Here is a 27,920-nt window from a genome sequence, read left to right on the forward strand (position 1 = left end):
AGTGATACGTCACAGATAAAACGGAGGCTGCTGGTTACATCTTAATTTATTTTATTTCTTTACAAATTAAAGATGCATTGAAAAATAAACCAACGAAGAGAAATGAGAGGTCCAGAGCAGGGGCGTCCCGGGCTGGGAGCAGGCAAGCCTGGCCACCATCAAGCCTAGCCCTTGTCCTGCCCCAGCTAGGTGGGGTTGGAAGATAACTGTCAGCCACTCTGTCAGTACGAAAGCCTGAGTGGTGTCCTAGCAGGAGAGACTAGCCACCTCTGCCTCTCTCTCCAACAACCTCCAGCTTGGAGAGCAGTGCTTCCAGCGGGAGCTCAGAGTGGGATGCGGGCTGGCTCTGTGAGGTATTGCAAGTCGATGGCCAGGCTCCCTACAGAACCATCCAGTGTTGGGGCCTCTCCAGCTGGAAAGGAGGCTGATACCGCTACCAGGTCTTAATATACTTTGCAACTCTGTTCCCAGGCTCATTCATTTCTGATTACGTGCCTCTATTCACCAAGTGATCACCAATCATTTCAGGAGAGAGAAAGATCAGTGGAAGCAGAGCAAGAAAGCTAATCAACCACCCTCAGTCACTCTGAGTTGGCTGTTGACTTCCAGGCCCAAGAAGACTGACCACTTTTCTCTCTACCATCTATGGTCTATACCCCAGCTCTTGTGCACCTGTAAGTATGTTTATCCCTAATATAGGAAGTTGTTGATGACAGTGAGCTGACTTCACAGCCCCTCCCCCTGTAATACCCTGGGATCCTCACTCCTTCCTGTCTGCCCTTCTCTTCTTGGAGGCTGGTCCAAAGGGACACATAATATTATCAGGGTCTGGGTGGCTCCAAATCCCCCAACACCAAATCATATACAGTGAACTGAGAAACTACATTCATTACGACAGGATTAGCAGGAAAATGGTAAAGTGAGGGGACAGGGGCACCTTCCAACAGCAGGACATGACAGAGTGGTAGGATACTTGAGCCCAGAAAGAAGGTGTCTCCTTATACCTCCCCCTCCCCCCAAAGAGACTGAGGTCAGCTTATATGACTTATAATATATGGAACTGTCCCAATTTCTCTGCTGTCCTGGGGTACTTTCTGGAAGCTGGCCTGGACCCTATGCTGTTTACCACATGCTCTAGCTCAGTAGCTGCCGAATCTCCTTGTGCATATGACAGAGAAAGTCCACATAGGATGCTCCGCCGCTCAGGCTCTTGTCTTCCACCAGGAAGTGTTTGAACAGTGTCTCCAGCTTGTCCTCTTGTTTCACCACAATAAGCTATGGCCAGAACACAGGGTCATGAGGCAGGGCTAAAGGGAATTAAACATGCCCTAAAATCCCATTATCTAGTCACTTACTCCCCATCCCCCTTCCCAGTGAGGACTTGACAAGGTAAGAAATCCAGGTCCGGATCAGTGTTACCTTCATGTACCGTGATCTCTGTGCCCTCAAACTGTCAATGAGGCCTTGCACCTTCTTGGACAGTAGATTATCCAGAACTGGCAGAACACTCTGGAACACAAAATTCATTTATCCTTATGGTAAGGTATGCTGAATCCAGAAGTGAAGATGGGACAGCACAGATTTATGCATTATCTGAAATATGGAAGCCTGTGAAGAATGACAGCACCCTCCCTCTCTAACTGTACCCTGCTATTTAAGGGAATGAACACACTTTTCTTGGCTCCTAACTCATATCACAGAGTCTACTTCCACACCCACATTCTCCTTGACTCCCTGCCCTCACCAAGCCACTGGTGATCTGACTGAAGGAGGAGACACCGAAGAGGCTCTGGACAACACCCTGTTGGACACTTGCTCCCACCCAGAGGAAGAGGTTGAGCCCATTCTCCAGCAAATATATATCCCCGTTGCTTAGACGCTCTTCAGATGCTCGAACTGCTGGTGGTTCAGTGGTATTCTCAATGGGAGACTTTGTCTAGACAAAAGGAAGGGGGCAAACGGTTACCAAGGACCATAAGACTCGTTTGCCCACCCACACCCCCATCCTCCACCCCCATACACACGAAATTTCAGAAAGCTAAGCACCTGAGTAACTCTCAGTATGAAAATATTACATCAGATAAGATAGGTAAAAAATTCATGAGTGTCAGACACAGATAATATTAATCCTTCCCTTCGTCCTCCTATGATGTCCCTTTCTCACTACAATGTCTCACACTCCAGCACTCAGTCGCACCAACGGTAGGAGCCGAGGATAGAAGAAGACATTGGTCTCAGCCACATCCATGGAGGTAACCAGCTGTCGGACATAGGCCCGGTCATCAGTAGTGACTTCAGCTCCAGGCTGCAGGACATCACTCTTCAATACACAGTTCAGGTAAACTGGGAGTAGCTTCATGCACTCAGGAAGGATCAACTAAGGAGGTTATCAAAACAAAGTCAATAATCACGAGAAATCCCTCCCAATGCAAAAATGTATCCCAACAACTCCTCCACCAATATGCTTGCCCTACCTGTCCTGCAGAGGAGGGGCTGGCACAGTTCTTTCTGTAACAGGCCAAGATTTGGGCACACTGAGTGATAAGAGTGTCACGAACAGTCTTCACAGGGCTGCTCAGGACCCCCCGGTATGCTGGATGGGAAAGGGAGACAGCACAGTCAATGGTCAGCCACTCCATCACATGCGCCTTCCCACCATCACACCCACTCAGGAATGCTGAATTGTTGACCATCCTGGACCTTTCTCTTAGCCCCAATCCCACCCTGCCCTGCCTCTGCCCTCACCAAACTTGGCCATGTAGTTGATGAGCGTGTCAGTCTCACAGTTTCGATACAGATCAGCCAGCTGAGTGCAGCAGTTGAGGGCCAGGTTGTGGATGCGGAGCCGTCGCTGCCCTGCACAGCTGGTGTAGAGCAGGGCACACTAGGGGAAGGGAGAAAGGGGGAATTCACACCCCTCCCTCAGCATAGCCCTTGGAAAACTGCCTCTGCTATATTCTTAAACTAGAAGACAGACATGAGCCATCCCTTCTCCAGCCTCTTCTAGTCTTCTCTACCCACCCCTCACCCCCTTCCCTACAGCCTGTTTATATCCAGTGATATGACCGCGGACACTTCTTCCCCAACCCCTGCCTCCTGTCCCCTACCTGCAGGAGGGCTCCATTCTCTTCATTGAGCCGATCATCATGCTTGAACTCCACAGTCACCGTCTTGTCCCCATCCAGCCCAGCCAGCTCCACATCTGTTGTGTTGTTCATGTAGAAAGCCCCAAAGAAATCTACAGCACGGATACCTGAGGCCACATGGACAGGGCTAAAGGTATGACAGGTGCCTCCCTCCAGACTGAGCCCCCCCCACCTGCTCTTCTCCAACTAGGACTGACCAGTGCTTGTCCGGACCCGCATCACAGCATCAAAGCCAACGACCTTCTGTACATCCCGACGCAGGTCACTCAGGAACCGTTCCTGGTCATTTTCCACCTGCATCCCCCCAGGCTCAGAGTCACATCACTGACTACATATAAACAATCTCCCTGCACCCCCTCCACTCTACAAGCCTGCAGAATCATAATGACAGTAACAGTGAAGATAATGATGTTGATGATAATGATAGCTTTTAAGCACTTATTACATATTACATGCCAGGTATCCCATTAAGTGCCTTACATATAATTACTTAATCCTGATGATAAATCCTAATTAATAACTATAAAAATCCCATTTTGTAGATGAAGAAACAAAGGAGAGAATAATTAAGTAATTTATCCTAGGTCACACAGCTGGTAAATAGTAGGGCCAGAATATCAACCCGGGACTGATTCCAAGCCCCGTGCTCCTGACTGCCACACTCTCTTCTGTACACTGTGCAGTCTTCTCCTCCAACGCTATTCCTATTAATGAGTCAGCAGCTAAGGGGCCACTCCACATGCAGGCAGGCATTCCCAGTCCTGCTTCCACCTGCCACCCAGAGTCCCATGCCGTACCTGAAAGCAAGCGTATTTATAGACAGAGCCACCAGTGAGCTGGGGTACAACAGAGAGCGTGGCCACATCCACATACTGGTTAGGGAAGAGGAAGAGGTCTACGCAGCAGCCTTGGGCCACACACTCTTTGGCCAGGGTCTGATAGGCACCTGTCTGAGGCTGGAACAGAGTCTGGGGAAGAACAGGAAAAAAATGTTCAAAGATCCCAGTTCCACCCTGCCTGAGAACTGTATATGCTGTATATGTAATATGGGATATTCAAGGACATATAAGACTTCAGATGTACCTCTCAGTTTGCAATAGTAACAGAACAGTCTCTTAAAAAAAAAAAAAAGTCTACCAAGGGCTTTGGGATGGGGTAGAGGTGTGGGAGCAGTGGAGAAGGTTGGCAGTCACGGATGTGACATGTGAAAGGGCAGAGGATCCAGTCCCAGTCTCCCTCAAGAAAGTTAAGAGTACTGCATTGTGAATAGACAGCATGTTCCTCTGTAATAGAAAGTCCTCCCCGCAGCTCCCAATCCCACACCTTCTCCTTGTCTGTGTTGATCAACTTCCTGTCGTCTCTGTTCTTCAGTTTCCCTGGGGCCTCTGCAATGGGCAGGGAGGTGTGGAACAGAAAGAGCTTCCCTGCACACTCAGCAGCCTAGAAAAGAAGAGAGATCTACTTGTCCATTCTTTCCTTTATTCATCCATTATTCATTCATCCCTTCCCTCGTCATTTACTCAGTGCCAACTATGTCAGACAAGCTGACTCACTGCACAGCCATCAATCACTGAAGATACAGGGGTTGTATCCTAGGGGGTAAGATGGTCAGAAGACAGTGTTGCAGAGGTGGCTGCCAGGGACTCGAGCCTTACCTTCAGAGCCTCCATCCCAGCCTGGATAACTGGGGCAAATACTGTCTCTGTCTCCCTTGTGTCTGCAAACATTTCTGGAATCTGATCCAATAAGCTGAAGAGATAGGTGATAGGAGGCAATCAAAATTGCTATCCAAATTTCAAATCCCTCAATTCCCTGAAGAGTCATCTGGCTCCCAGACTCTGAGAACTCCTGAGGCACAGCCTCTGTACATCTGCTGAACGCTCTGCTCAACTCTCTGGCCTTCTGTGGTTGTATCCACCCCACCCCTGCTTTACCCCCACAGTCTAACTCGTACCTGGTGATGACTGCTTGAGACTCATTGACATTGACCAGGAAGCCATCCAGCAGTGGCACAAACATGTCACCCACATCAGATACAACCATCATTTGTGGCTGGGCCAATGAGCTCTTCACATTGTAGAAGTGGAGCACCTTATTATAGGTGACAAAGCCAACGCGGATTGCTGACTCTTCTGCCCCGCCCTCCCTGTAGAAGGTGACATTGTTACCCACGGTTGCCAACTTCTCCACCACCCAACTTCATGACATCAGGATCCACGATGTGCTGAGTTAACCCAGCCACCCACCCCTAAGCCCCCTCCCCAGGCATCATTATCCAAAGGAAGCACCTCGGCTCCTAACTCTCACCTAGGCAGGAAGTCTAACAATGACTTGAGCTCCTCACAGAGGAGCCTAACAAGACCACTCCTGATGGCATTGTAGGAGACGTCAATCATGAAGATGAAGGCAGGAGGGCTGGGGAACTTATTGTTCTGCAAAGAAAGGAAATGTTGGTGGCGGGGGTGGGAGAGGGGTATTAGTAAGCAGGTCAGTTGACTAGAGAGAAGTCAACACCAAAGGGGACAATGACGGGGTGAGGGAAATGACCACAGCAAGTCTTAGCTGTCTCATTGTCCACCCACTGCTGCTCCCCACGCTACCTTCCCTCACCTTGCAGTAATCTACAGTGGCCAAGAATTCATAAGAACCCAGGGACAGCTCAGGACGGTCATAAGCATCCACACGTTTGCCGGTATGATCCAGATGTTGAAAATACTGGGGGGGAACTGTGGGGAGTAGGGCAGAGTGTTACTCAAAGGTCCACGCTCAATCTTAGTTGGGTCCTGGCTGAGCTCACTCTATTGCCCCACATCCCCACAGGCGCCTTATTTCCCCAACTCCTGAACCAACGGACCCTCATCTATCTAACTAGAAAGAGAACAATGAAGATGCAATCCAGATCCCCCCCAACCCCAGCCTCTGTGAACATACCATCGTTGATACAGCTGCAAAAGCAGCACTGGAAGCGCCTCCCTCCCTCAACGAACTGCATGAAAGGGCACATGTATGCTTTGCAGCGATTGCAGCGCAAAGGGCCAGATTCCCCGTGGTCGACAACATACGGTGAAGCCTAAAGAGCAAAGGGGAGGGGCTCAGACATAGAGGGAAGCTACAGCAGGGAGCTATATGTGGCAACAGATGAGGAGGAACAACCTGGAGCGAGAAGGGCATGGCTCAGATAGTCTGCCTGGGGAGGGAGCAGAGAGAAGGGGAACGAGGACAAATGTCAAATGTCTCTAAGGAATGTCCCTAAGAGTCTAAATTCTATAGTCCCCTCTCCTTACTCCTCATCTCTAGAATTTCACTTCTTCTGGAAAGAGAAGAGCAACTGTGGAACTGGCCCAAACAAGCCAGGGGCTGACATGGATGTATGAGGAGAAAACCAGAGATTACCCAGGATTCTCATTTCTGGCCCAATCTTCAATCCCCTTCACTCCTGCTCTAGGATCTTGACTCCTACCTCCTTTCCCAACAAAGTATCTATGACATTTGTCCTCTCCAATCCCTGGATTTCTGTGAGCCTACTGACGCCCAGGCAGATGTCACCCTACAGATAAGAGACCAGCAGCCAAGTGTCCAACCATCCCCACTGAGACCCAGGAAAAAAGAAAGAGAAAAACACAGAACAAGACAGAGAAACAGGATGTAAAGTGAGCCGTGAGTATCCAGTTACAGAGAAATCCACCCCAAGTTCATTAAGCTAGGCATGAATATGAGGGTATCCTACCAAGGCCTGGCAGAGCAGCTGCCAAGCTCTCTCTCTTTCAATGCTGATTCCAGGGATTGGGGTGACAGATCATGGCCCAAACCAGGTAAGAAGGACTACTGGATCTTAATCTACCTTTTTCCTTAATATGCTGTCCTAACATCTCGACTTACCTGGGATGACAGGACAGCATACAAGAAAAAACAGAATGATGTGCTTCTAATCATCTGGAGATGACCATGCTATGAGACGTTCCTGCAACCAGCTGTCTTCTCCCCTACAAGTTGGTCTTGACTCTTTCCATAATGTGTTTCCCCTGTGGACTCTGCTCCCATCCAGCAATTTCCTGGGCTTTTACTCTCATCCCTACCACCCCTTCAGGCATGGGCCCTGTGATAGAAAGCTATTGAAGATATTCACCCCTCTCACCCAACCAAGACTTCTTCCATTGTGACTGCCAGAATCACATCTAGGAAGAAGTCTCACTCCCCAATCCCCCTCCCTTCCTCCCTTTCATTATACTCTAGTCCCTTCCCTGACTCACCTCTTCTGGGGGCAGCCTTGCCAGCGGCTTGATGACAGCTGCTAGGGGCACCTGAGCCTGCTTAGCCATGTCAGATGTGCAAGGGATATTATAGGATGTGCATCGGATGTATCGGGGACTTGCATTCCCTGAAGCGGAGGTAGAAAAGTTGAGTCAGATCACAGAATCACTCCAGACACTGGCTCTCCATTGCCAATCCACCCCATCATCCCAACAAATGCTAGAGCTGATGGTGGCTTTTTCCCCCTAGAGACCAATGAGGGACTGGTCTCTGATTAAAGACTGACAAAGCCCCATCCATAAGCTGATAATGCTGGAGAAAAAGTCCCCGCAGGGAGTAATTAATGCCCTTCTCACCTTGGTCTTTCACGAGGAAGTTGGTGGTGACTAAGGGTGGCACCTGGCCCCGCACTCCAGTAACAAATGGCTCTGAACCCCGGTTGTTCCTGTCATCCTCAATAACCTGAATCTGTAGGGAAGAGGTGAAATGAATGAAGTGACAGATGAAAAGGGAGTAGCAGGTCGCAGAGAGCCAGGAGAAAGAAACACTGGAGCTGCAGCACAGAAACTAATAATTTGCCAAGGAACACGCCTCATGCACCAGGCCTGCTCTCCTTTAGGAGATCATATAAAATGCTGTAATACCAATCTTCCACTCCACAGTCAGCAGCAATATGCTGGACAGGCAACATTGAGAAAGGGCTTCTTTATGAATCGCCCTGATCCCAATAAATGGTGATCACCCTGTTATAATACCTACTCCAGGAAAGCTCCAGCTCTTATCACAAGCCTTCAAACGTGATCAGATTCCACTTCCCTCCCCCATCAAGCCTCTGCCTCCCCTTCTCTTCCCAAGACACATTCTGAATCAGAGCAGGGGAACAGACAACGGTAAACATGTAAAAATGAAATCTACCTGGAATGACTCTACACTCCATGAAAGTAGAAGGGACAGGGTGAGGAGAGGATTACACAGCAGGAAATGATCAGGTAAGGTGAGGAAGCAGATGCTGCCTTATTTTCAGGTAAGCATCAGTGTGTAAATATGGAAGAAGAGGATATTATAGCCCAATCCTCAGTCCCCCACATTTTGACAGACCCAGCAAAGGAAAAAAAAGGATTTTGCAAAGCTGGTGATCAGACCTTCATGCAGGCTGATAACCTTTGGTCAGTTACTTCAAGATGGGTTTGGTGAAACCAGAAAAAGTAAAGGGAGAATAAGACTCTGTATCCCATAGCAGAAAGAGTTGAAGCTTAGAAATATATCAGAGTCAAACAGACTCTCCAGATGAGAAAGTGGCCCACACTTTCCCAAACCAGCTGACCCCTCCCCGTAAGAAATGAGTTTCCCAAATTTGTACATTAGTAGCCACCTACCCACATGTTTCTCTACAACAAGCAGTAGACAAATCAAACCCAAAAGGGAAAGATCTACTGTTCAGTTTTGTCCTGTTCCATCCTATGTCACATGCAGGCTCCTGGAGACGCCAGCAGGACTAAAACCAAAGCTTAATATGCCATCTGACCCCACCCTTCGATCCTGACCTTCTACCATCCCATACTTAAAGGCACTGCTAACAGCTTGCTACTTCTTCATTATATGGTGACTCGAGGCATGCACATCCTTCTAGCTTGTAAAAGCAAGGGTCTAGAAGGACTAAGGGAAGAGGATGCGGAGGGATGGACATGGTGGATGAGGTGAAGATGAGGTCACAGGCATGCATGGGTGACATTAACACAGGGATGACACACACACACCCACCCCCTGCACTTACTGGACTAGGAATGGCATCAGGGTCTATTCTGTGTCTGGTTTTCTGCTGAGGAGGCAGCTCATTGAGTTGCTTTTAGTGTTTTAATAATAAAGGCAGCAGGGGAATACAGGGAGGGAGACAAAAGAACAAGAAGCAGATGTTACTTCTCTCAGCCCTGATGAGTTAGACATGAACAGCTAACTCATGGAGTTAGCTCATACTAACTCCATGGAGCCCAGCTCATACTGCTGAAATCAGGCCCCCCCAGATCAGAAATTCCAAATGTTTCTGGGCCAAAAAAGAGCCTTTAATGGCTCAGGCTATGATGTAGAAAGATAAGGAAGGGGGCAAATAGGAGGCAAGAGGGGTTATACAGAGGGGCTGAATGGGAGAAATTTTAAGAAGGAAGAAGAGGGATGTTCCCTCCAAAAGGCCAAGCCTCCCATGTAAGAACTATTCTTATGCTGAAAGAAGCCTCACATCCAACCAGACTCTCCTTCTTACTAAAGGAGGGAGAAGGAAAGAGGGACTGCTTAATCCTCTAGAGTCCCCCTTTGCCAACTGGGTCCCTCACCATGATAGTTCCCCAAAGGAAGAGGGAAGAGAACAGAATGGAATATGACAATGGCTAAGCATGGTGAGGTAATTGACATAGCAAATGTTGCAGACAGAACTATAAAGTGGCCTCCACTTGGGAATACAGTACCAGCCTCTATTCTGTGTATGATGAGGAAGGCCTGAGTATTCTGATGGCTCTAAGGGTGAGATTCACCCTCTTCCTGGGAGAAGCAACTTCCCCACATCGTCCTTGAAATTGTAGATCACTATTCCCCATCCACACAGCAGCAGGCTAACAAACAAAAGTATTGGAGGCTTCCTCCTAAAACACTGTCCAAATAAGGGCAGAGAGAATCCAGAGAGGCTTTCCTTTTCTTACCACCTAACACCAGAGAATTTCCACCAGCTCTACCCGTTAAGAAGACTGCTATTCTACTAGATCTAAGAGGACAAGACCTGGACCCCACCCACCACTCCACAGAAGAGCAGAGGTTACCGTGCTCTGTCCAGCAGTGGCAGAATGCAGCACTCAACCCAGAGCTCTACTGATACTGCTGATCACTCCTGGTTTCCCTTCCTTTCCTGCCCAGCTATGAAGTAAAAGTGCCCCCAAAAGATTTCTGGGACTTCAAGTTCTAGTTAAAGAGTCAAAAATTACATCTAGGTTCTACACCTACAAGATGATGAACGAAAAGGAAAATCAGAAAAGCCTAGGCAAACATCTCTTCTAGGTTGACTCACTTATCTGGCAGCCACTAGCACCTTCCCCAGGACCACATAAGTATCTACTTACAGGGCTCGGGATGGCATCAGGGTCCAGGCGCTTAGGAGGCAATGGTTGAGGAGGCCCAGGCTGACTTCCAAAAGTGGCTGCTCCTGGGTAGGGACTTCCATAATTGGACTGAGGGCCCCGGATTGGTCCAAAGGAACCTAAGAGACAAGGACACAAGGTTGATGAACAAATTATTCCTTCTCTATCTCTTCTTAAGGCCTCACGGAAATTACTAGACTCCTATAAATGTAGAATTGAGAGGTACAGTAGTGACCATTCAGAGAAAGCCCACACTACCTGAACTAAGAGAAAAAAAAATCTTATAAACCCCAGATCCTAGTAATAATACCCTGAAGCTGTCTATCTAGTTCACCACTTAGCAAACAATACTAAAAGCAAATAAAAACAACAACAAAAACACGTGAACTGCTAAAGCCTTTGGCTCCTAGGTAGACCTTGGGAAAAACTCACCATTTTGTTGCAGCTGATAGCCTGGCTGCTGGGAGGAGTGCATAGGTGGTAGTGGTGGTCCTGGGGGCCCAGTCATTTGGGTGCCAGGGGGCAGAGCTTGAGGAGCAGGTGAGGACACGTGGTTGGGCTGGCTCACTGGGGGCCCCCCAAAACTCTGTCCAGGCAAGGGAGGACCAGTCATCGAAGGCATCCGAGGACCCCCTGAAGCTGGGGGTGTGAAGCTGGAGGCCTGTAGTGGGACAGATCGCTGGGGAGGCTGGGTCCCAGGATGACCCTGGGCCTGGCCAAGGGGAGGAGCTTGGCCCTGAGGATAGGAGCCATACAGACCAGAGTTAGGGAAACTTCCTGAGGCTGAGGCCAGCGATGTTGGTGGGCCTGAGAAGTAGAAGAAGTAGAGTCAGAACCCCAGTCATTCTGCCTCCTTGTTCAGTAAATCACATTCCTTTCCACATGAGGGGCAGGAATGACTTCTCCCATCTGCTGGGGCTCAGAAGCACAAGAAATAAAAGGGATTCAGGTATAGCCCCAGAGTCTGATGCTTCTAAAAAGAAGGGGACAGTATTCCTTTGGTCACAGCTACTCACCATAGCCTAGCCCTGAAGGTGGAGAGGCTGGGGCCACAGTACCACTGATCTGCATTCCGGCCAGCTGAGCCGTCACCTGTGCACTTGTTGGGGGAGGGCCATAGGGCTGAAGCACAGCTGGCTGGCTGACCACAGGGGCCAATATGGCTGACCCAAATGGCTGATACCCAGGGAGCCTGCGAAGAGAAGGAAGGCAGAGGTTTCTAGTGGGCTGAGATACCCTTCAAAGTTGGCAGGAGCTCCACATCATATAGGAAACTATATTGCTTTACAGCATCTTATTCTCATCTGGACTCTTATATGGCTTCACATTTTTATATATTTGTGAATAAATTACATTCCTCATGATCTACACTGTGATTATTCATGGCAAACCTTGTTTTCCATTAGGTTCACTCCAAAAACATGTGTTGAACACCCTCAGATCAGAGTATTATTTACTCTGCTAGTTAGATTATCACCTCCTCTGCCTTAATCCTTTGTTGACAAACCACCTCAGTTCTATAATCTGAAGCACTGAAGGAGTCGAAGGGAAGGTGCACAGAAGCATTAACACAACAGGAGCTTAATAATGTGGGCTCAAACAAATGCAGTTTGATTGTTTAACTTTTAAACCAAAGTATCACTTAATCCTGGGAAAGATGATAGAAATATCCTTAAGATTAGAAGAGCAGGTCAGCTAAGTCTGGCATTCTATGCTAAGCAGAAAGATGATACTAACTCTACCAGAGTTAAGGACTAGACAAACAGGACATAAACCAGGTAGCCTTCTAGCTGGGTCTATCTAGCAAAGCCTCGTTACTTGGATAACTGTCTTGAATACTCCCATGGTATCAGATGGCGTATTAAAATATAAATTCAAAATCATTCCAATATCATTGTATACCAACTAGCAGTTCCAACAGTGTTTTACAGTAATGTTACTGCAGAAATCTATAACATAGATTATTATACATAACAAGCTCTTTCTGGGATTTCAAGAATGAATCAAATTCTTCACGATAGCCTGTTAAACTGAAATTCTGATTTATCCTTCCTGCTTATTTTGTCTCTACTAAATAACTAGAACTTTATTATGTTTGGTCAGCTTCTAATAGTTCTGCAGTTTCACACTTTTCATTTGTTCATTTAACTAGTATTTTCTGGGCAATATGCTAGTGAAACTTACCTCCCTAAGCTCTTTGTTGGGCTTTGCATTTTTTGTCTTCCATAGCAACAAACATACTGTTAGCCCCATGGCAGATGCTCATAAATCCTTGTCAAAATAATTATATTCCATGGTACTACTCTATTAACATGGATAATACTCTCCACTACCCAGTGGTATTCTATCACATACCATAGTAACAATAAACCAACACCTTATCTGTACATGGCTTTATAATTTACAAAGCATCTCTAAGTGCTTTATTTAATTCTCACAGCAAATTAATGAGGGAAACAGAGCAGATAGAAAACTAAGACACTAAGGGTATAAGTAGCAGACTATTCTAGAACTAGAACCCAGACCCAATTCTTAGTCCAATGTATCAATACTTTACTTTTTAATTGTGAAATATAACATAAATAGAAAAAAATACATAAAACATATACGTACTGCTGAATAATACAAAAACCCATGTAACCGAAAAGCAATTCAAGAAATAGAATACACCAAAGGCCCAGTGTGCCTCTCCTCCATCACAGCCCTCTCCTTTCTCCCAAAGATAACTACTTTCCCAACTTCTTGATAATTGTTCCCTTATCTTTAAAACAATATAATTCAGCTATGTCAGGTTTTTAAACTTTTGTGAACAGAATCACATCGTACATACTCTGAGTTTGCTTCTTTTGTTCAACGATGTTTATGAATTCATCTATGCTGTTGCATTTAGCATTCTCTTTCATCACTAAATATTATTCCACTAAATAAATATGCCATGATTTACTTAAGCATTTTACTACAGATGGATATTGGGGGTTTTCCAATTTTTGGATATTATCAATAATGTTGCTATATTCAATCATATATTCAACTTGTTTATACACACATGAGTTTTTTCTAAGGCATATAGCTATGAGTGAAATTACTGGTTTATATGATATGCATATCTTTAATTTTAACAGATAATTCCAAGTTATTTTCCCATAGTAGTTGTACTAATTTGCATCTGACCACCAGTGGATGAGAGTTCCTGATACTCCACATGCTCAGCAATAATTAGTACTGTCAGACTTTTTAATTTTGCCAATCTGATGGATACACAGGAGTATCTTGTTGTGTGTTTTTTTAAATAAATTGATTAATTAATTTATTTATTCATTTTTGGCTGTGTTGGGTCTTTGTTGCTGCGCGTGGGCTTTCTCTAGTTGCAGCAAGCGGGGCCTACGCTTTGTTGCGGTGCCCGGACATCCCATTGCGGTGGCTTCTCTTGTTGCAGAGCACGGGTTCTAGGCGCAGGCTTCAGTAGTTGTGGCTCGTGGGCTCTAGAGCGCAGGCTCAGTAGTTGTGGCGCACAGGCTTAGTTGTTCTGCCCTTAAACTTAAGCCTGCAGGTTCTCAAGATAATAATTTCTACCCTCTCCACAGGCAGCCACTCTGAAAACCACTGAAAACCACTGAAAACTGAAAACCACTCTGATTTTCAGTTCCCACTTTGTCTCTGGCACTTGAGGATTTCACTTTCTTTCTTTTAAGCTTGATTATATATTTGAAAAAAAAGAATTGTTTCTATTTCCTCTCCCCTTTCTAGATGTTTGTGGCAGAAGGGTTTTAGGTTACATTAATCTACTTACCAGCTGAAATTCTTTCACCTGCCTTCATATCTCCACTGAAACTACATCTGTCAATGATGTCGAACCTTGCCAAACCCAACAGTCAATTCTTCATCTACATCTCACCCTTCAGCAGCAAATGACACAGCTGATTATTCTCTTGACTTCCTAAAATACTCTCTTCACCTAGTTTCAGGATGCTACTCTGTCATGGCTAATCTCCTACCTCACTACTGCTCTTTCTCAGTGTGTTTGTTTGTTTTATTTGGCAGTGCCAGGTCTTCAGTTGTGGCATATGGGATCTTTAGTTGCAGCATGAGGGCTCTTAGTTCCCTGACCAGGGATCGAACCCAGGCTCCTGCATTGGGAGCATGGAGTCTTAACTGCTGGACCACCAGGGAAGCCCCTCATTGTGTTTTTGTTTGCTTGTTTGTTTTGCGGTACGTGGGCCTCTCACTGTTGTGGCCTCTCCCGCCGCGGAGCACAGGCTCTGGACGCACAGGCTCAGCAGCCATGGCTCACAGGCCCAGCTGCTCCATGGCATGTGGGATCCTCCCAGACCGGGGCACGAACCCACATCCCCTGCATCGGCAGGCGGACTCTCAACCACTGCGCCACCAGGGAAGCCCCTTCATTGTGTTTTGATAGCTCCTCCTCTGACTGCCTTTTTTTTTTTAAAATAAATTTATTTATTCATTTATTTCTTTTTGGTTGCGTTGGGTCTTCGTTGCTGTACGTGGGCGAGCAGGGGCTACTCTTCATGGCAGGCTTCTCATTGTAGTGGCTTCTCTTTGTTGCGGAGCACGGACTCTAGGAGCACGTGCTTCAGTAGTTGCGGCACCTGGGCTCAGTAGTTGTGACTTGGAGGTTCTAGAGCGCAGGCTCAGTAGTTGTGGCACACGGGCTTAGATGCTCTGCGACATGTGGGATCTTCCAGGACCAGGGCTCGAACCTGTGTCCCCTGCATTGGCAGGCAGATTCTTAACCACTGCACCACCAGGGAAGTCCCTCTGACTGCCTTTTACATGTCAGTAAGCTCCAAGGTTCAGTCCTCATCTCTACTATTTACTCATAATGCTCACTTTCTAAGTGATTTCATTTAGTCCCATGGCTTTAAATAATGTCTCTATACTGAAGACTCCCAAATTTGTATCTCCAGTCCTGACATTATTCCTTAGCTGCAGATCCATATACAACTGCCTATTCAGCATCTCTACTTGGTAGCTGGTAGCTTTCTTAAACCTATAATGTACAAAATAAAACCCTTCATTTCACCCCCCAAATCTGCTCCTTCTCAAATATTCTTCATCCCAGTAAATAGCACTATTTACCAAATTGCTTAAGTCAACAGGTTAAAAGACATCCAGAATTCCTCTTTCTCTCTTAACTCACATCTAATCCTACCGACTCTACCTTCAAAATATATCCCAAATCTGACTGCTTCTTACCACCTCTACCACTACCGTCCTAAACCAAGCCAAGATCATCCCTTACCTGAACTACCAGCAATAACCTCCTCATAGGATTCCCTACTTCTACTCTTGAATTCAGCAAAGTGACCTCTTTTTTAAAATAAATATATTTGTTTTAATTATTAGAGAATGAGGAGAGCACAAGCAAAATTTTTAAAAAGTAATGTTTTTACTAATCACATTTGTGATAGTATTAGTATTGTTATACTGAGATTGTTGTGTATAATAAGGGATAAAATAAATGAGAAATTGTGGGATATTCCAATATTCAAATTCCATCATCCCCACAGTCTTGAGAATCAAGACTCCTGGTATGGAAGAAAAGAGATACAGATATAATGAAGAGGTTAAGTAAAGGTTCTGTAGTCTTGAATTTGAACTGAAAGTACGTATTTAAACTAATGAGGTATTGTAACTTTAATATATGTAGGTATGTATTTCTTAGCTACGTCCACTGAAGAGGCCTAGGAAGTGACCAATCAGGCAGCAATGAACATTCCTAGTGCCCAGGTTATAGTCACAAAATAACATTTCTCACCAAAAAAAATAAAGGATTTCTTGGAAAAATGGGTAATTCCTGGTCTAGAATATAAATGTACAAGATACGGGCTTCCCTGGTGGCGCAGTGGTTGAGAGTCCGCCTGCCGATGCAGGGGACACGGGTTCGTGCCCCGGTCCGGGAAGATCCCACATGCCGCGGAGCGGCTGGGCCCGTGAGCCATGGCCGCTGAGCCTGCGCGTCCGGAGCCTGTGCTCCACAGCGGGAGAGGCCACAACAGTGAGAGGCCCGCGTACTGCAAAAAAAATAAATAAAAAAAAAAAAAAAAAAAAAAAGTACAAGATAAGCCTGAAACATCTCATTAGACCTAAAGATTACTAGGGTCATGTCAAAAGGACTCAGGAATCAACTTGAAGAGGCTCACATTGGTCAAAGACAGGACACTTTATACTCCAATAATGATGATAGTTGCAGTAATTTGAAACCCATCAAATATGTTTAAAACTATAAATTCATAATGATATTAAAAATAAGAGTTGGTCACCTTGTACATAACTGAGAACCAACTCATTTCCCTATAAACTAGGAAATAAAGGTAAAGAGTCAAGCATTTATTCTACATGAATTGCACAACCTGTAACCAAATAACAGATGACAAGAACTGTCTAAAATGGTATTCAAACAAATAAATGAGGAAAACAAAAGAATTAGAGTATCAGCATTTTGTAAACCCAGTGAATTAACATACATATGAATCAACAACTAGTAACATCATAAAAAGAGACATCAAGATACTATGTGTGGGGCTTCCCTGGTGGCGCAGTGGTTGTGAGTCCGCCTGCCAATGCAGGGGACGTGGGTTCGTGCCCCGGTCCAGGAAGATCCCACATGCCGCGGAGCGGCTGGGCCTGTGAGCCATGGCCGCTGAGCCTGTGCATCCGGAGCCTGTGCTCCGCAACGGGAGAGGCCACAACAGTGAGAGGCCCACGTACCGCCAAAAAAAAAAAAAAAGAAAAAAAAAAAAGATACTATGTGCCAGGCTTCCTTGGTGGCACAGTGGTTAAGAATCCGCCTGCTAATGCAGGGGACATGGGTTCGAGCCCTGGTCCGGGAAGATCCCACATGCCGCAGAGCAACTAAGCCTGTGTGCCAAAACTACTGAGCTTGCGCTCTAGAGCCCGTGAGCTACAACTACTGAAGCCCGCGCACCTTGAGCCCGTGCTCCACAACAAGAGAAGCCACCGCAGTGAGAAGCCCGCGCACTGCAACAAAGAGCAGCCCCCTCTCGCCGCAACTAGAGAAGGCCCGTGCACAGCAATGAAGACCCAATGCAGCTAAAAATAAATAAATAAATAAATAAATTTATATATAAAAAAAGATATTATGTGCCTTCAAAATCTTGCTCCATCCTATCCACAGGGATCGAATCTGGATCCAGTCTTTGGATTCAGCTGCCAATTTGCAGGAAATACAAAGGAAAAAGGAAAATACTGAACTGCAACATGAATATACAACCCAGATAATCCAGGCTGTGGGAAACTCTTCAGGTCAATTAGCTTGGAGTCCTCAACAGATAAACAGTAAGAAAAAGAAAGAGATAAAAAGGGAACCTATGGACTTAAAAGACACATCAAGTTGTTTTTTCTTAATAGGTAAAACTAAACTGTGGTGTCTAGGGATGTACCTTTGGATGTAAACTATTTTAAAAAAACACAAGAAAGTGGCTACTATAAAAGTTAGGATAGGGCTTCCTTGGTGGCGCAATGGTTGAGAGTCCGCCTGCCAACGCAGGGGACACGGGTTCGTGCCCCAGTCCGGGAAGATCCCACATGCCGCGGAGCAGCTAAGCCTGTGAGCTATGGCTGCTGAGCCTGCGTGTCCGGAGCCTGTGCTCCGCAACGGGAGAGGCCACAACAGTGAGAGGCCTGCACACCGCAAAAAAAAAAAAGAAAAAAAAGTTAGGATAGGGAAGGGAATTCCCTGGTGGTCCAGTAGTTAGGGCTCCGCACTTCCACTACAGGGGGCATGCGTTCGAATCCTGGCTGGGGAACCAGGATCCCGCATGGCCAAAAACAAAAAAGTTAGGATAATGGTTACCTATGGGGGGAGGGAGAGAGCGATGATTGAACTGGAACACATGGAAGGGGTTTTAGGGGTGCGTGGCAGAGTTCTATTTCTTGATCTGGGTTGTAATCACTTTATGAAAATTTACCAAGCCATACCTTTGTTTTGAATGGTTTTTGTATATGTGTTTTACATTACAATGAAAAGATCCATCACATAAGCGAACAAACAAATAAATGGGGAACATGTTACTCTCCAGCTTAAAACTCTCCAACGGCTTCCCACTGCAACTAAAATCAAATTTAAACTTCTAACTATGGCTTAGAAAGCATTACATGATATGGTTCCTGCCTATGTACCTACTTTATCTCCTCCACTCTCCACTCTGCTCTAGACACACTGGCATTCTTGCTCTTCTTCACATCAACCAAATTAATTTCTCTACCAGGGCCTTTGCACCATTGTTCCGTCTATCTAAGACACTCATCCCCCAGATCTCTGGGTACCTCCCTTCATCATTTCACTGTGGTTTCAAACATCACTTCAGAGAGGCTTTCCTTGACCAATGTATTTAAAACAGCTTCCTACCTCCTCACTACTCATTCTCAATATCCTTATTCTGTTTTATTTCTTTTTTTTTTTTTTTTTTGCGGTACGCGGGCCTCTCACTGTTGTAGCCTCTCCTGTTGCGGAACACAGGCTCCGGACATGCAGGCTCAGCGGCCATGGCTCACGGGCCCAGCCACTCTGCGGCATGTGGGATCTTCCCGGATCGGGGCACGAACCCGTGTCCCCTGCATCGGCAGGCGGACTCTCAACCACTGCGCCACCAGGGAAGCCCTGTTTAATTTATTTACATTTGACTACTTGTTATCTTCTGTGTACTCCATGAGACTATAAGCTCACGAGGGCAGAGACTTGATCTGTTTGATAATGCTTTATCTCCAACCTCTAGAACAACATCTGACACATAGTAGTACAAAATAAATATTTTTAAGTGGATGAATGAACTAATGAATTCCCTATACTGCTTCTCAGAGTTTTCCAACACAGAGGGTTAGGGAGAGTTTCCTAGCCTCTCTCTCTGGGCTTACATTCAATGTTAAAAATGTATATTCTGGACACCTAATAAAAATGTCACTAAGTGACTCTTCCACTACCACATACCCTATGCGTAGTTATACTTTATTCTTTGTTTACCAAAAAACAAACAGCATTCCAACAGAGATGACTGCCCTCCTTTAATGGACTTCCATGCAAAGACAAGGGTTTACTGAGTCATGCACCACCAAAGTTTTCATCATTTACGTAGTTTTCCTTTGAGTATCTTTCCTTTCATAACTGGTCACACCCAAACTTAACCAATAAGTCCTACTAAGTGCCTGATCTAAAGGAAAAGGGGAAGTCAGAAGAGACATAAATAATCCTGAGGTTCTTTTCTCCTGTTTTTCCCGTAGGGTAAGCTCAGAAGGACCATAACAATGATTATAGATATGTCTAGTCAAGGAAAAAACCCAAGTTCACAAAAATAGAAAGAATATGAAAAAAACCCAGGTACTTAGATGGGTCAATAATCCATAGGGTGGACATCAGCAGCACCTGTAACCTGCAAAAATGAGAACAAAATACAAAAAGATGAAGGGAAGAGGAAAAGGGATGTAAGAGAAAAGCAAAGAAAAGTAAACAGGCCCTCACACATTCCTAATTCTTCCAGTCTCATCAGACCAATTTTAGGTTGAGCCAAATACGTACCTCTGAATGGACTTGAGGACACGGCGAGGAGGAAGGGTAAGCTGGGACGAAGTGAGAGAGTGGCATGGACATATATACACTACCAAATGTAAAATAGATAGCTAGTGGGAAGCAGCCGCATAGCACAGGGAGATCAGCTCGGTGCTTTGTGACCACCTAGAGGGATGGGATAGGGAAGGTGGGAGGGAGAGGCAAGAGGGAGGAGATAATGGGGATATATGTATATGTATAGCTGATTCACTTTGTTGTACAGCAGAAACTAACACACCACTGTAAAGCAATTATACTCCAATAAAGATGTTAAAAAAAAAAACAAATACGTACCTCTGCATCTGAACAGTGGAGCTTGGCCCATTCTGTACATCTCCTTGTCCAAACTGGCCATATGCAGTCTGGCCACAAGGGCCCTGTGCTGTCGAGGCTGGAGGTGCCCCTGAAGAAGGTGGGGCTCTTGAAACACCTGAGGGTAAAGAAGAGAAACTAAGCAATTGGGAAATAACTTTCTCCTCCACCCTGAGCAAGGAATGCAAAGCAAGAATCAATAAGCTCAGACCTTTACTGCAATATCACAAGCATAATACCATAGCTTGGTAATGAAAAGGACACCATCAACATGCAACTCCAGCTACAGGAGATTCTGAACATGGATGCCCAGCCAGAGAGCCTCTACTCTCCTAGACAGGTATACTACAGGTGAAGCTGTAGCCAGAGCCACAAAAATGTAGGGCCTTCCTATGATCACCATACACTCTCACTCAATCCAGGACAGTCTAACGTTCTTACCCTAGACAAAACGTCAACTCTTTTAAGGAAAAGATCTGGGGCTTCCCTGGTGGCACAGTGGTTAAGAATCCGCCTGCCAATGCAGGGGACACAGGTTCGAGCCCTGATCCAGGATGATCCCACATGCTGTGGAGCAACTAAGCCCGTGAGCCACAACTACTGAGCCTGTGCTCTAGAGCCGTCAAGCCACAACTACTGAAGCCCGTGCGCCTAGAGCCCGTGCTCTGCAACAAAAGAAGCCACCGCAATGAGAAGACCGCGCACTGCAATGAAGAGTAGCCCCTGCTCACCGCAACTAGAGAAAGCCTGAGTGCAGCAACAAAGACCCAACACAGCCAAAAATAAATAAATAAATAAATAATTTTTTTTTAAAAAAGGAAAGGATCCCACTCCAGAACTCAGAAACTTAGAGCATACTTGAGAAAGGTGGCACAGAAGGTGACCAAGTAACATTCTAAACTAGGTTGTAAAGAAAGGCACCTCTTAGAAAGACTATTCAGGACATCCCTGGTGGTCCAGTGGGTAAGACTCTGTGCTCCCAATGCAGGGGCCCTGTTCGGGGAACTAGATCCCACATGCATGCCGCAACTAAGAGTCCGCATGCCACAACTAAACATGCCACAATGAAGATCCTGCATGCCGCAACTAAGACACGGTGCAGCCAAAATAAATAAATAAATATTAGGAAGACTATTCTGCCAACCTCTTCTTCATATATTCTACTCATCCTACGCATCTTCTTTTCAGCCATTTCTAAGTGTTGGCACTCCCAATAGCACATGGCTCAGGAAAGTATTCCCACGGGTTGGAGAATTTGTTCCTGCCCAACTGTTCAGTCAGGACAGGTCACCTGCCCTCCAATTACTGCTGTCACTATGTCATCACAAAAGCTGTACTCCATCCTTTCTGCTCATGAGAGCTGCCATCAAAGCTACTTCTACTCCCCCCAAGCATCCTTCCCACATGAGATGCAGGAAGAAAGCAATTACTTACTTGGCATATCACTTTGGAAATATTGCTGACCCCTGTTCAAACTATTGTTTTTTTGTTTTTCTTTTGCTCTTCCCCCAGTAGAGATTAGACACTATAGAACCTGCCTACAGGAATATGATTAATCTGAACCTGCTCACTAGCCATCAAAGAACCAGATACGTTTTCCTCTCAATAACAGAGCTTCCTCTTGGGGCAATGCCAAACTCCATCTTGATAAGCCAGGACTTGATAGATCAGAGGTGGACTCTGTCCAGCCAAAGTCCCAACCCAGAGTAAGGCTCTCCAAAGCCCTGAGACCTAATCTCACCACTTCGCAATTTTTTTTCCAAAGTCATAATTAAAATGGTCATAACTTCAATCATTTCCCAAATCTTACCTATGCCTCCTTGGTGCCTTCTTTTTCCCATATCCCTTTATGGAATTTACTGTTTTAAAAAGCATAAAGCATTTGGTATACCTAAGTCCTTAGCTAGCCTAACCAAAGATCAAATGTCAACCATTTTCTAAAAAACCCTTATGAATAATATAATCTGTAGATTACCAGCTGCTCTTCATGAAAAAGTAACGTAAAAGCCAAACACTGATCCTAAGGCAGCACCAGATTGGTTTCCTCTTATTTCCCTGATATTAGACAATATCTAAGAAGCCAAAGAAACTCAAACAAAGGAAAAGGAATGATATCAGCAGAAAGATATGAGAGGCACCAAAAATCAGGCACACAAACATCACACTTTTCATCCATGAACTAGTTCCCCAAGTCCCAGAGTCATTTATAGATAGAACTATGAGTCCGATGAGAGGCATTATCAATATACATGAGAAACAAGTGATTTCAGAGAGACTTTAGGTCAACAGAAATAATTAATCCTAGTCACAGGCTCTGGACGAGCTGCGACCACAACCCTTCCATCCAGCTGTGAACAATGCAGCCAGGTGAGGCTGCACAGGGTGACACCCACAGGAAGTGAACTGCCATTGAACCTGGAAGATGTGCTCCCACTAGATGTCTTAAGGCAGAGACACAGTCGCCTTATAAAAGAACAGGGAAAGGTGGGAATTCCCTGGCAGTCCAGTAGTTAGGACTCGGCACTTTCACTGCTGTGGGCCTGGTTTCGATCCCTGGTCAGGGTGTTAAGATCCTACAAGCTGCGAGATGCGGCCAAAAGGTAAAAAAAAAACAGGGAAGGGCAGACTGCCCACAGGACTCTCAGTGACCAAGAGCCAGATTCATGTTCCTCAATCCCAGTCACCACAACCTTTTAGGCAGCTTAGGTAGGGCAATACAACCCAACCTGAAGACTACTAATTCCCCTCCTCAGCTCAAAGGAAGCTTGGAAACATACCTGGGGGAGGGGTTTGCTGATAGCCTGGTACTGGGCCATTGTAGGCTCCATAGGAAGTGGGGGCGGTTGTGGGCCCTGGTTGCCCACCATAGCTGGATTGATGATGCCCTAGGTAGACAGGCTGGGGCTGCCCAAACGGCGGCACAGGTGGAGCTGACTGGTTAACGTTCATTATGAGAGCATCCCCGACTTGGTCTCACCTATTAGATGAGAGAGAAGAGAGAAATTAGTCAAAATCAGTTTTCTAAAGAGAGAGCACTATTCACAGTAGGAAGTAGAAATAGAAAAGGACTGACCTTATCAGGCAGTGATCAGCCTAATCATTCTCACACTACTACAGGATCTTTGTAATTTTCTTCCCCAGACAGCAGACAGACTGCCTCCTCAAAGTAAGGATTTTGTTACTCTGAACCCTATGCTTTGTCACTGCCAAGAGGGTATAAATTTCAACCTCAGATAGGCCCATTGGAATGGAGCAGCAGCCTCCATTCCCCAGTGGTATGATTTCTAGTGTCTAGTCATACAAGAAGTCCTGCCACTGATAAACTATTGTGATATTACAGGTAAATGAAACAATGCTCCCACTTTCCATTCATTCACTCTAGCATCCATTCATTCCACAAAATTGAATACCCTCTAGTGTGCTAGTCATTTTTAATCACCCAGACTACATGTCTAAAACAGATTGGCTAAATTCCCTCCCCCTCAAAAGACAAATTTTAGAGTAACCGGTTAGAAAAATGACATTCTTTGGCTAAACTGCAGTAAATCAAGTGCTACACCATCCCCAGTCTTCCCACCAAAAAAGTGTATGGACCTTAGAACTGAAGTATTAAAATCACTAAATGTAAAGAACAGCTCAAAACTCTAGCAAGGTATCAGATTAGAACTGAGTGCAGGCCTGGCACAAAAACTTCTCACAATAACCTAGGGAAACAGTTCAAAGATCAGTGGCAAAGTTAGATTTCATGGAAAAAGATCATTCACCTTATCCTTCTAGCAGAGGGGACTATAAGTATTCCAAATCCCAATGCACTTCTCCAACTCTCCTTTTTCTGCTCTTGTATGCTTGTAATGAATCTAGGCCACCACCAAAATTATTACAATCTTGCCCAGCAACAAAGGAATAAATTGGAGAGCCTTTCCAAGGTCCTTCCAAGAACAGGACTATCTGATCACATCTACTCTTCATAGCCTGATCATTCCAACTCTCCTGTAGACAGAAGGGACCCAGGAAGCATAAGAGCTCACAGCTACTGCAATGGAACAATGGGCCTCTCCCCTTTGCTAGGTAGGGCCATCTTGACTACAGAAAAGCTGAACTGCTCTTGGACTAGAACTCTTTAAATTCAAAGCCATCTCAGGAGCTGTTCTTCCAAATCCTAAACCTCACACAGGTCACTACATTAAGCTTGACAGATGTCCTCCTCCTCTTATTTTCCTAAAGTCAGTGTGGGGGTGGGGATGGTAGGAAAGGAGCTTCTTCTCGAGGAAATAATCCCCTCAAACACACCCAAGAGTTTGGAGTCAGGCTCAAGTTTCAACTCCACTCTGGGTGGACAGTCGAGGGTGACAACCCAGGAGGCGGGGCAAGCTTCCTAGAACTCTGAAAGTAGTCGAGCTGTGGAGGCTGGGAGCGCTGGGGATCAAGACCGAGAAGCCAAGCCAGCTTCTCGGGCCGCGATGAGAGAGACTTCCACTAAGTAGGAGATGGAGCGTCTTGCGCCCTTCAACAGGCTCAGGGCAGGAAGCGGGAGCCGGAATCTGGGCCGGGAGAAGAGAAGGGAGGGTCTAGGACTGATTCTGGATTGTGGATGCATGAGGTGAGGGTCTCTCCCCGGGCCCCGCCCCCGGGCCCCTCCCTTCCTTCTCAGACAGGACCCCGATCTGGCCAGTGATACCCCGGCCTCTCCTCTGCTTTCCTACCCACCAACCTCCCGAAGCCACTCCTCACCCGGCTCCAGATCCAGGTTCGACTTCGTTCCTAACGTCAAGGCTCCCAGGCTCCACTTCCGGTTCCGAGGGGGGCCGGCGCGTCGCCCCCGGAAGTTCCACCCCCACGCTCCAAGGCCACTCCTTCTGCCACGTCGGCAGTAAGTACGCGCCGAGGAACCCGGATGCCGCACATGCGCTACTTTCCCCTCTCGTCATGGCCGCCCCCTAGGGGCTCCGCAGTTTTTTATGCATTTCCGTTTTTGTTTTTGTTTTTGTTTTGCCCAGATGTCCTGGTAACCTTATGGTCCCACCAGCTGAGATGTGATTGAACTATGTTTAGTAACTCTCCTTCCTATGACATCTTAGAAACCTCTGATTTAGAGTCCTGTAGCGATTTCCTGCTGACCCCTGGCCCCATTGATTTCCGTCTTGGAGGTTCTCACCCATGACCTTTGCCGGTCTTGAGATTTGCGGAGCGGGGCGTACAATTTTTTTAAAATATAATTATTCTGATGTAATATATCTTTTTAAAATTTATTTATTTTGGCTGACCCATGGGGCTTGAAGGATCTTAGTTCCCTGACCAGGGATCCAACCCATGCACCGGGCAGTGAAAGTGCAGAGCCCTAACCATTGGACCACCAGGGAATTCCCTTAGAACCCTGTAACGTTAAAGGGCACTAATTCTGCTTTCTGGGGTCATGTGTTCAAGTTCTGGCTCTACAGTTCCCTAGCTAGGGCAACTTAATCTCGGCCTCAGTTTCTTTCATTTGTAAAATGAAGAGAATATGAATGCCCTTCTAAAAACTTGTTGAGAGTATGGGATTAGGCCACAAAGATTGCCTGGCACCGTAGTAAGTGCTCAGTAAAGGTCACTCGTTATTAGTTAACCGTTTTTATAGAGCGCCTTGGTTTAGATGCAGAGCACTGCCACAGCCTGATAATCTCTACTCTTAGAATGCCCCCAGCCTTTTGGAAGAGCTACAGTTCCTGGAGTAATTATTATTACGCCATTTAATAATAACAATATTGTAGCTAATATTTGTAGGAGTTTTTAAAATATACATAACCTCATTTAATCCTTTCAATAATCCTTTCATTTAATAATTATTTTTTAAGCATTGTTGTGTTCCAAGCCATGTTCTTGGGTCCAGGAATACAGTAGTGAACAAACAAAAGTTCTTCATCAATTTAAATAAGGTTTTGTAATTACATACACGTATGATAAAGCTATAAAGAAAAACAAAGTGGGAAGTCCCAGGCAGTCTAGCGGTTAGGACTCCACGCTTTCACTGCTGGAGGGCTTGGTTTCTGTCCCTGTCTGGCAACTAAGATCCTGCAAGCAGCCTGGCCTGGGGCCAAAAAAACAAGAAACAAACAAAAAAGCCCCAAAGTAACAAAATTCAGGCTGTTGGTTACCTCTGGGGAGGGAAAGAGAAAAGTATAATTGGGAGGAACATAATGGAGCATCAATAATATTAATAGTGTTCTATTTCTTAATATTCACATGGATATTTACATTATTGTTATTTTCAAATAGTTCATATGTATTATGTACAATTCATTTCAAAATAAAAGTTTTTTTTAATAAGGAAGAAAAGAAATGGGGAAAAAGAGCACTGGTGTAAAGGAAGCATTTAAAGGGAAAAAAACATTAAATGAAGAATTTTATGACCAATGTGGGGAAAAGTTCTTGCTCTCATATTGTGCACAGTAAATTTTAGTTATTCTGAGGCACAAAGTGGTTCATTCATTGAAAAACTTGCACTTCTAGTCGTTGCTGGAATCTGTTATTAGGCATTGAGCACGTTTTAGTGAACAGGCAGATTTTTACTGTCCTCAGGAGTTTATAGTGGAGGTCAGTGTTTCTCAAACTGTGATCCTGGGAGCAACAGTATCAGTTTCACCTGCGAAACCTGTTACAAATTGCAGACCCACCCTAGGCATATTGAATCAGAAATTCTGCAGGTGGGGCCCAGCAAGCTATGGCCCTCTAGACAATTCCATTGCATGCTGAAGATTGAGACCCACTAGTCTAGATTAGTAATTTGCGAAATTCAGCTAACATTTGTTGAGCAATTGCCATAAACTGGGGTCTCTGTTAAGTATTTTCGCATAATTTATCCCATTTGACACGTCAGCATAGGAAAGTAGGTATCCTCTGTTTTGCTTAATGTTGCACTCCTAGTAAGTAGTAGAGTTTAAATTCATAGTTTCTTGAGAATAGAGGCTGATACGTTGCATTTTATTGGTTTCTGTATCCCCACTCTGGTTCTCAATCTTGGCTGCGCATTAGAATCACCTGCAGTGCTTTTTAAACTGGCCATAGCAAAATAAATAAATAAATAAAAATAAAATGGCCATACCAGCTATTAGGCCAATAAAATTAGAATCCCTAAGGCTGAGGGGCCTGAGAGAGAGAGAGAGAGAGAGAGAGAGAGAGAGAGAGTGTGTGTGTGTGTGTGTGTGTGTATAAAGTATTTGTATAATGTATAATATTTGTATAATATATAAATTCATGTAATATGTCATTACCCATCATCTAATCATATACACAGTCCTATTTTAGGGAGCCAGTAGCTTTAAAAGTTTTCCAGGTGATTCCAACATGCACTTAATTGATTCCAATATGCAGGGTTAATTGAAAGCCACTGGTATAGCACAATGGCTTACATGTAGCTAGCACTCAATAAATGTTTGAATAGTGAATGAATGGATATTTAGATACTCTTTTCACTGATGAGGTCAAGTAACTGCCCAAGGTCATACAGCTAATAAATGATAGAACAAG

The 27,920-nt window shown here is 45.4% G+C and overlaps 1 protein-coding gene across 2 annotated transcripts; it reads right to left on the reverse strand.

Moving 5' to 3' along the window:
* Window positions 1-34: 34 nt before the first annotated feature.
* SEC24C (SEC24 homolog C, COPII coat complex component) lies at window positions 35-25,204 on the reverse strand. 2 transcript variants are annotated; one of them, XM_082854016.1, is made up of 24 exons: window positions 25,149-25,204; window positions 23,195-23,394; window positions 20,400-20,535; window positions 11,536-11,711; window positions 10,952-11,326; window positions 10,502-10,638; window positions 9,172-9,240; window positions 7,754-7,865; window positions 7,397-7,524; window positions 6,078-6,216; window positions 5,757-5,872; window positions 5,454-5,578; window positions 5,101-5,292; window positions 4,802-4,895; window positions 4,470-4,586; window positions 3,944-4,114; window positions 3,344-3,440; window positions 3,108-3,253; window positions 2,746-2,884; window positions 2,475-2,593; window positions 2,198-2,377; window positions 1,745-1,936; window positions 1,420-1,509; window positions 35-1,275 (listed from the first exon to the last, which is right to left on the reverse strand). In XM_082854016.1, exons 2-24 carry the CDS (start codon window positions 23,364-23,366, stop codon window positions 1,135-1,137), a joined length of 3,363 nt encoding a protein of 1,120 aa, XP_082710142.1. In that variant the 5' UTR covers window positions 23,367-23,394; window positions 25,149-25,204; the 3' UTR covers window positions 35-1,134. The 2 variants fall into 2 exon arrangements, with proteins under 2 accessions (XP_082710142.1, XP_082710143.1); XM_082854017.1 differs by lacking the exon at window positions 9,172-9,240.
* Between the last annotated feature and the right edge of the window lie 2,716 nt (window positions 25,205-27,920).

Source organism: Leucopleurus acutus (assembly GCF_964270905.1).
Source record: "Leucopleurus acutus genome assembly, chromosome: 14".
NCBI classification, from domain to species: Eukaryota; Metazoa; Chordata; class Mammalia; order Artiodactyla; family Delphinidae; genus Leucopleurus; species Leucopleurus acutus.

Bases quoted from the DNA above. Each gene is read 5' to 3' on its own strand.
- SEC24C (XM_082854016.1), bottom strand. From the start codon at position 23,366: ATGAACGTTAACCAGTCAGCTCCACCTGTGCCGCCGTTTGGGCAGCCC. The intron at 5,293-5,453 runs GTGAGAGTTAGG...CACCTTCTACAG, and splicing joins TTGTTAGACTTCCTGCCTAG to GGAGGGCGGGGCAGAAGAGT. The intron at 4,896-5,100 runs GTACGAGTTAGA...CTATCTCTTCAG, and splicing joins TCTCAAGCAGTCATCACCAG to CTTATTGGATCAGATTCCAG.